Here is a 9,014-nt window from a genome sequence, read left to right as displayed (position 1 = left end):
CTCACAGCAACCTCCAACTCCTGGGCTCAAGCGAGTCTCCTGCCTCCGCCTCCCAAGTAGCTGGGACCACAGGCGCCCGCCACAACGCCCGGCTGCAGCCGTCGTTGTTTGGCGGGTCCGGGCTGGGGATTCGAACCCGCTACCTTAGGTGTATATGGCTGGTGCCTTAGCCAGTTGAGCTATAGGCGCCGAGCCACAATCTTTAGAGATATAAAGGGATGAAGTCTGGGGGGGGGGGGTGTACTTCTGCAAGGAACCCTTGACATCCATGTGTAGAAACCTCCAGAAAGCTGACTTGAGTTCTGGACTTCAAAGGCCTGTCTAAGGCTGGGCACAGTGCCTCACACTTGTAATTCTAGCACTGTGGGGGGCCAAGGCAGGTAGATCACTTGAACTCAGGAGTCTGAGACCAGCCTGAGCAAGAGGAAGACCGTTTCTACTAAAAAATACAAAATTAGCCAGGTGTCGTGGTAGGTGCCTGTAGTTCCAGCTACTCATGAGGCTGAGGCAAGAGGATCACTTAAGTTTCAGGTTGCTGTGAGCTATGATGCCATGGTACTCACTCTACCCAGGGCACTCTGTCTCAAAAAAAGAAGAAAGGCTTGTGGTAGTGTCACCTCGTAAAAAGGATTTATCTGCCTCTTTCTGAGAAGCCCTCACTCCTCGAGCTCATGCCCTGCTTGCTTTAGCACTCACCTCTTACAGGAAGCCTTCCCTGACTTGGAAGGGCTGAGCACTGCCTTATTCCACATGCCAGTGAAGCTTAAGGTGATGGAGAGTTTGTGTTCCCTACAATCCAGAGGACCACAGCCATCCAGCTATTCCACCATGTCCTGGGACCTGGGCAAAGTATTTGCAACAGGCTACGTTGGAGATTCAGTTATGCCTCAAAGCAGGATATTAGATTCAGAGTAGTAATAATTGTGTGTCTCACAAATAAAGTGCCAAGACCAGATTTGAGCTTAGGTCTGTAGGACTGCCAACCTGTGAAGATTCCAGTTGTCAGCTGCTCTGAGTCATTTCTTTGGTCCAGAGCTAGGGTGCAATAAAAGAATGGCCATAGTGCGGTGGTGGTGGGGGGTGTCCTCTGGCAGCAAGGACTTGGGTGACAAGTGAATTAGAGACGTTTCTCTTGCTTTTTCCCCCAAGAGTTTAGAAACTGGAGGAGTCACTTATTTTTCAGTTTGCCATGGCATACAGAACCTGTATGAGTAGCAACAGTCTGAGCTTCATTTCACACTGAGGAAAGTTTCACTCAGCAGGGGTAAGACTTGCATTACATATCTCAGAAAAATGCTGTGGTTCTTTGTATTGTTACAGAGTCAAGTCCTTTAACCAGCCCACTGAATACTACAGTATTTCAAATTGAGATTCAAGCCAGGGTTAGACCCTATAGAGTCATCTAGAAGCAGCTTTAGAGCACCCTCCCACCCCCTTTGATCTAATCAGATGACTTATTTTGCATTTCAGAAGGTAATGTGGATGGCTAAAATAGCAAATATTGTTACATGTATTTTATCACCACCCCCCCAAAATCAAGGACATGTGATCTGATCTCTAGAACATTAATTTCTTTTAAAGTGACAAAAAATTCTTTTACATACTTCAAGTTATTAACAAAGTTTGTCAATGTCTAACAGGCTTATTGTAGTCTATTTTCTTTTCTTTTTTCTTTTTTTTTTTTTTTGAGACAGAGCCTCAAGCTATCGCCCTGGGAAGAGTGCTATGGCATCCCCACTCACAGCAGCCTCCCACTCTTGGGCTCAAGCAATTCTCCTGTCTCCACCTCCCAAGTAGCTGGGACTACAGGTTTTTTGTTGTTGTTGTTGTTGCAGCCATCATTGTTTTTGGAGGGCCCAGGCTGGATTTGAACCCGCTAGCTCAGGTGTATGTGGCTGGCGCCTTAGCCGCTTGAGCCACAAGCGCTGAGCCACTTGTAGTCTATTTTCAAAATTACCTAACCCTGACATTTTTTTTGTAGCTATGTTTGAGTTTTGCTCAGTGTTAAGGGCCTCAGAACTGGGTATCTTATTATAAGACTGAGAATCTTCATAATTTATTTATTTATTGAGACAGAGTCTCACTTTGTCGCCCTCAGTAGAGCTGTAACATCACAGTTCACAGCAACCTCAAACTCTTGGGCTCAAGTGATTCTCTTCCCTCAGCCTCCCAAGTAGCTGGGACTATAGGAGCCTGCCATAACGCCCAGCTATTTTTTGTTGCACTTGCCACTGCTGTTTTAGCTGGCCAGGGCCGAGTTCGAACGCGCCACCCTCAGTATATGGGGCTGGTGCCCTACCCACTGAGCCACAGGTGCTGCCCAGAATCTTAGTAATTTTGTTTGAATGTTAGAATGTTTGTAATTTTGAAAAATAGCTGTCATTTTCCCCAAATACATTTCATCCTTTCTGGGCCATCCAAAAATGAACATTTCCAGTTAGGTCAGACCACACCAGTATCCTTTGCTTAATTAACATCACAAAATGATATCCTAAATTTGCATAGTTTTTTCCCAAGAGTTCTTTAGCATTTGTGGCAAGGTCAAATTTATTTGAAAGTCTAATGCCAACTAGCTTTCTGAAAAAAAAAAAAAAAAAAAAAAAACCAAAGCTTAGGAAACCTAGATCTAAAAAACCCATGGCAGTGCCAACCAACCACACAAAGAAGTTATTGGGGGTCATGAGCACCACATAAAATCTGCAGGCTGACTGAATACTATCTTATAGGCTGCTTCCAAAAATAGCACCACTGTTACCACTTCCACATAATTCAAGTCACATGGTCAAAGAAAGAGAGGGCAAAGAACAAGTTATATCCGTTATGATTTATTCTCTACAATACTTCATTAAAGAGTTCAATGATTTGCACTCAGAAGTTATATAGCCAAGAGGCAACCAAGTGTAATACAAAGAATTGGTCTGAAGTCTTTGCTCTGAAGGCCATATAGTCTCTTGCTTCAGGGAAATAAGAACAAAAATAAACAAAAAGAACACATAGTTCCCTAAGCTCCAGAATCTCAATAGAAAATAACATCAACAGTTAGTGAAATTGTAGATGTTAACACATCATGGAAAACAAATCTTGTGCAAAATATTAAAATTAACACTCAGTACTTCTTTTGTATAGATGATTTTTATTATAAACAATAAAATATATGTAATGTCTTAACTACAAACCTTTCATGTTGGAAGGGTCTCTAACATGAGTTGTTTTAATATTATGAAGCGAAAGTTTTAAGAATCTCACAGTGGAAACAATCCAACACTGACAAACTCTAGTGATCAAAGACATTCTCTTTTAATGTGAAACAAGGACGATTCTTAATTACAGAGAGAGAATGTCCTAGCTGTGGGTATTATGAGACAAGCCAACTTTCCAGACCAAAAGGCACTCACAGCTAGGGACGAAACGAACTCCGAACCAAGCCAGCGAAGTTGGGCTGGTTCCTTGAGAACAGTGGTTACCTACTGTCCAGCTCGAGCAGCCCAAGGACAAAGGAAACAATCAGCAGAAAACATTCCCTTCTCTTTAAACCTACCACTCATACCACATGTACTGGCCACCCTCATCACTGCTTTGGTCAAGCATGTGGAAGGCAGTTCAGTTCCAGTTCGGAGCTGTTATCTCCCTATGCAAAGCTGCCACATGGATGATCCAGACTTGGTATTTTTCCTGAGAGCCACCTGCCATACATATTCATGAGGTGACCATGACCATACACTTCGACTGCTTTCTGACTAGGCCCCATTTAGGATGGATACTGACAGTGCCCATTCCTTATGGGGACAGTTTCCCTTGGTCAACTCCTGAGTCCCCCTGACAAAGCAAAGGAACTCAAGCATTTCCATTGCTGGACTTGTGTGGGAGCATGAGGGAATGTGCAGGGAGTAAGGCTTCTTCACTCCAAAACCACTGAGCCCACATCAGTGTGGTGCTGGGCATAACCAGCCCGATTCTTGTGCACTGATTTTTTTTTCCCATTCCTGGGTTTTTAAATTTTCTATTCATTTTCTTAAATGGCAGGTATTCTACCCCACCCTCAATACAATAAAATAAAAAACATACTATACATTGGGGAAGACAAATAGGGCAAAATTTCTACAAGAAAAAATAGGCTTGAGGAGCATGGCACTGTAAATGCTTGCATGACCAGTCTCACTGAGCGTGCTCAGGGGTGAAAGTTTAGCACCAATTTTTTTGCTTTTTTTAATCTTTAGAAATTAAACACAACTTTTAACATAGAACACTTGAACAGTAATGAGTGTAGCCCTATGTACCAATACTGTTGTACAAATTGGAGGTGGGTGGATTAGTCCAGAGCTGACCACCCTAACATTGATCCACGCACCTAAGAGTAACTGCTGTCACCTGTATTTGTAACAAGACATTTAATATTCTAAGCAGCAGGACATCATGAAATAACCCCTTCATCTTCACCTCCATAACCAAGGAAAACAGGGCAGGCTACAGGAACCCATCATAGCAGTGAGGGGCTGCCGACTGGGCACCCTGATGTCACCCAAGTTTCCCTTGCACAAGCCAGGTTCTTGTGAGCAGCACAGGATGGTGCTGAGCAAACTCACTCACCCTCACCCATTCCTTCCCAGAAACTTGCCGGCAATGCCTGGAATAGCACACATGTCCTTTCTCAGATTGTGCCCTGAGTCCCCAATTCCCCATTCCTGGCAGATAAAAACTCAAAAAGATTTTTGACTGGAATATTTGCCCATTTGAGAAAGCCACACCATCACCACAAAAACTTTTAAAAATAAATTAAACTTTGTGTTCACTGGGTTGACACCCAATCTACTTCATGAGTTCTCTAAGCATGTTGTTGAAAACCAGTGTAACATCGTCCTTAGGATCCTTTCTTCCAACTGGCCACTCTTCCTGTGACTCGTTTTTTAGTTACTGTCTTTGTGACAGTGTTTTCAAAGCATCTTCCAAGTCCCCTAAGTTCTATTAACTTTGCCACTGTATGAGTGAAGAATAGGCAAAAGGGAGGACAAACTTGCTGACAGGTATTTGGAAATCAGCAACAATGGGACAGGGAAATATGTCACATGAAAGTTCAAAAGACCTAGAATAAAATGAGCTATTTGGAAATTTGCCCTGGTGGGGTGAAGATTCCCAGCATGTTAGGCAAGATAAAGATTCACCTTGTGTAGTTACACAGCTTTGTTCTAAAGTCCTATAAAGGACTGAAACATCTCGAGTCTTCCCATCTCTATAGGCAAACTAGAAAAAGAAACTCTCCTGCTTAAAGGTCCCTCAGGACATTTGCCCAGAAAGAAACCAGCTTGGAGACCCTGGATTCTCTCCTATGACATGTCCCCCTAAAGCCTAACCCAACCACTTGTGTGCACATCCATGCTTCTGAGAACCTAGCTCCGGCTATAGGCACTGCTACCAGTAGAGGAGTGAGGTAGCCGGGTGATGATGAAGAGGTCTCTCCTTTCACACCTGACCGCAGTGATGACATTAGGACCTCCCAGGGGCATCTCCATTCCATTCCTCAGCAGGCTACACCACACAGTTCTGTTCAATACCGGGAGACTCAATGCAGGAAGAGTGCCAGAAAATCCAACTGAGAGTGGGATGAAAATTAAAACCTTCAAGGCTTATTGAGCAATGCTATCTCCAACGCCACTCGAAGGGCTTCTGATCTTGATGTGGGTCTCTGTCCAGAAGCCTTGAAGGACTCATGGTGCCCACGTCCAACCCTAATGAGGCGTCCACTTATGAAGCATGGAGGTTGTGATCAACTCTTGGTGCGCAATAAACTGGAAGTTTAAAAAAAGGAATTTAAAACAACCTAAAAATGTTTCTTGTTGGTCTCCGTTGCCCAGACTGCCAGGGGAATATACCTACTTGATCTGGGGAGGCTGAAGGTATATGTGTGTGGGGGTTAAGCCTTCATGGATCATCAATTCCGGCTTCCAGTGTGTGGCCAACACACACACAGCTAATCACCAGACAAGAGGCTTCTGAACCCACACAGTAATTCTCACTAGTCATGGAGGAGCCCCAATCCAACAGAACCCCATATTGAGGAAAGGCTGAGATAAGGCTTGGGCCCCTCAAGTTCTGTTTCATTCAAGGTTACCGGCCCCCCCCCCCCTCAGTCAGCAGGAGGCAGACTTGGCAACGGAAGCTAGCATCATAAAATGGTGCAGTAGTAGAAGTAACTGGACCAGGAAGAGGAGGCATCTGCTCCAATGATGTCATAGCCATTGGTGGCCACAGGGGGGTGGGACTGGTCATGCAGCCGTGTGTCAGGAGTAATGATTGTAGAGGGGCGGGGCATGAAGAGTGCCATTCTGGAAACAGTGTTGTCGAGATGCAATATACTCTGCATAGCTGATTGTCACCTTCTCACTTCGGTACCTGTATAAGGAAACAGGAACGGGTATTAGGAACCCCAAATAATTCATTTTGTAAAGTCACTCAGCAGAGAAAACCAAAAGCTTATTCCACATTTTAAAAGAATAAAATGGAAGACCAAGAGCAATCTTACTTACAGAAAATGAAAGACAGCACAAGAAAACAATGTTGTTATTACAAATGAACAAGATGAAAAAGCACAATCACGATTCACCCCTGAGAATGTATTTCAGCACATCCCACACCTTTACACACTACATATGCTTAGGCTGCTCGTAGGCAATCCGCTACTGGGGTCTGGATGAAGAATTTCAAGGTCAAACAAATTACACGGGTGGCAGATTGGAAGATGGCTGCACCAAAACCCAGTGTAAACTGCATATCTACTTTCAGGTTAAAATGTGATAAATTTGACAGAAATGAAACCTCAATTTGCAGAAGAGCAACAAACATATTGTAACTAAAAAGGGGCACAGATACCTAATTCTGAGTCAAATTCTGATGAAGCAGGTTAAAGGATCCTTGGGGCTATATAGGACAGGTCTCAATCCCCAGATGAATATGCCATATCGCAGGATCATCAGAACAGAATTCATAGCACTTTGGCTTTGCTCTGGAAAGAGCCATGAGTCAGGATGCGAAGCATGGGGTGTTACAAACCTATGGAGCCTACTACAGACCACAGGAGCTGGGTGTGACAATCCTTACCCAGAGCCATCTCTTTCCCACTGTAATCACTCCTCCACTGCAAGGTGATTATTCCTGAATTTTGACAGGGAAATGGCTGTTCAAATAAATTATAATGATGATAATAATAATAATAATAATGCTTTGTATTTGAAGAGTGTTTTTTGTTGCTGCTTTAAAAATTTTGGAATCCAAAGCATTTTAAAAACACTGGGTTATCTTCCAACAGACCTGTGAGATTAGTATATGATTATTCAGCATTTTACAGAACAGGGGCCCAACAGAGGCCCACAGAAGCTAAACCTCTCAAATGTTTCTGATTTCAATAGGGATGAGAAAGAGAACTGACATCTAATAATCACCCACAAGGTTGCCTGACCCTAGGCTAGAAATTCTCCATACGTTACCTTACCATATCCTATAACAACCCTAAGGTATCACTCACATTTTACAGACAGGAAACAGGCTCAGAGAGGTGGAATAACTGGCCCAGGTCACACAGCTAGCAAGTAGTTGAGCTGGCATTCAGACCCCAAGTCCATGTGCATTGTGCTACACTAGGCAGCCTCCTCTTAGAAGTATTCCCCTCAAACAGGGAAGGTGTTTCCATTTAACTTTTTGTAAAAAGCATTTTCTTACTCTCCTGTCACCTGACTGCATGTGTGGACAGCAAGTAGCACCTCAACTGACCCTGGACTTCCTAACTCTAATTGGCCCCCTCAGCCTCCCAACCAAGCCATCCATGACTTGCTTAGTAGGCCTAGGCCTACACTCTGCCAACCCTGCAATCAGCTTAGCTATGGAGACCCATAAGGTGCCAAGGGCAAGTCTGCTCTGCTGCTTCCTCAAAGCTTAATTCTCCCCTATATTCCTTTTGACTAGGGACACTACAGGAAAGTTTTTCTTCCCCTTCCCATCAAAAGTATCCTTTACCCAACCTCAACTTAATTAAAATGACAAGGAAAATGAGACCGTAGCTTACCTGGTGAGTTTGATCGTTTTTCTGAATTCACTGGTAATTGGAGCCTTAAAGCCACCTTTCCTGAGCAAGGAGTCTATTGTCTGGATCTGATCCCAGTCTGAGGAGAAGAGAAGTCACATTGAGGTCAGCACACAATCATGCCAGAATAGGAAGATATGCTCTCATATGGCCGGTGTAGGAAGAGAAATGGGACTCAAGAAGCAGATGAATCTGCAATGGACAGAGGAAGCCCTGGGCACTGGCCCCCACATACCTGGTGCCCCGTCTGCCTCACTGACAGTCCAGTGGAGACTCAGACATGAGATGATAGCCCGACACATGCCACATTGGCTGTCCCCAGGCTCCCTGCTCCTGCGTGCTTCCTGTCAGATGTTACCCCAGTATAATTATCTAGGAACAAACATGGTCCCAACTTAGACTGGCCTGTTGGCCTAGTGCTGGTACCCAAGGCTGCTCTAGGGGAAGAGGGGAATTTAAATTCTGCAGCTTGTACTTCTTTGTGTGACCTTCCTTCAGTTTGATGACTTTTAGGAGCCCTGTTTTCTATGATAAAGAAGTGCTAGCAGAGAAGTAGCTATTAAAGTACTATACTAGGTACCCCAAATTTCTCATTTTTCTAATCAACTTCCAAATGACACAAGTCATTTGATTATTTACCTAAGTTATTACTCACATTTCACTATTACAGTGCTTTTCAACTGGTGTGTGTCACAGGAGGATCTTAGGTGTGCCACAAAAATTTTTAAAGATCATTATTTTCAAAAGAAGTTCAAAGCACTGGGCAGCACCTATGGCTCAAAGGAGTGGGGCGCCGGCCCCATGTGCCGGGTTCAAACCCAGCCTCAGCCAAAAACTGCAAAAAAAAAAAAAAAAAAAGGAAGTTCTGGCTTGGTGCCTGTGGCTTGAGTGGCTAAGGCGCCAGCCACATACACCTAAGGTGGTGGGTTCAAATCCAGCCTGG

General features: G+C 44.1%; 1 protein-coding gene across 4 annotated transcripts in view; it reads right to left on the bottom strand.

Annotated features, from left to right (window-relative positions):
- Positions 1 to 2,812: 2,812 nt before the first annotated feature.
- AMMECR1L (AMMECR1 like) overlaps positions 2,813 to 9,014 on the bottom strand; it is a 28,646-nt gene continuing 22,444 nt past the window's right edge. The window contains exons 7-9 of one of the 4 annotated variants that reach the window (XR_002775851.1): positions 8,307 to 8,443; positions 8,054 to 8,150; positions 2,813 to 6,387 (exon numbers count right to left, since the gene is read on the bottom strand). Coding sequence is in view for 2 of the 4 variants with exons in the window: in XM_003800329.2 (XP_003800377.1) it covers positions 6,276 to 6,387; positions 8,054 to 8,150 (209 nt within the window). In the remaining 2 variants the exon portion in view is untranslated. Of the gene's footprint in view, positions 6,388 to 8,053; positions 8,151 to 8,230; positions 8,444 to 9,014 lie in introns of those variants that run through there. The other 3 variants (XR_002775850.1, XM_003800329.2, XM_012811723.2) reach the window with 3 other exon arrangements.

Source organism: Otolemur garnettii, unplaced genomic scaffold (assembly GCF_000181295.1).
Source record: "Otolemur garnettii isolate 467f Iridium unplaced genomic scaffold, OtoGar3 scaffold00173, whole genome shotgun sequence".
NCBI lineage: Eukaryota > Metazoa > Chordata > Mammalia > Primates > Galagidae > Otolemur > Otolemur garnettii.
This window is presented reverse-complemented; position numbering and strand designations above follow the sequence as displayed.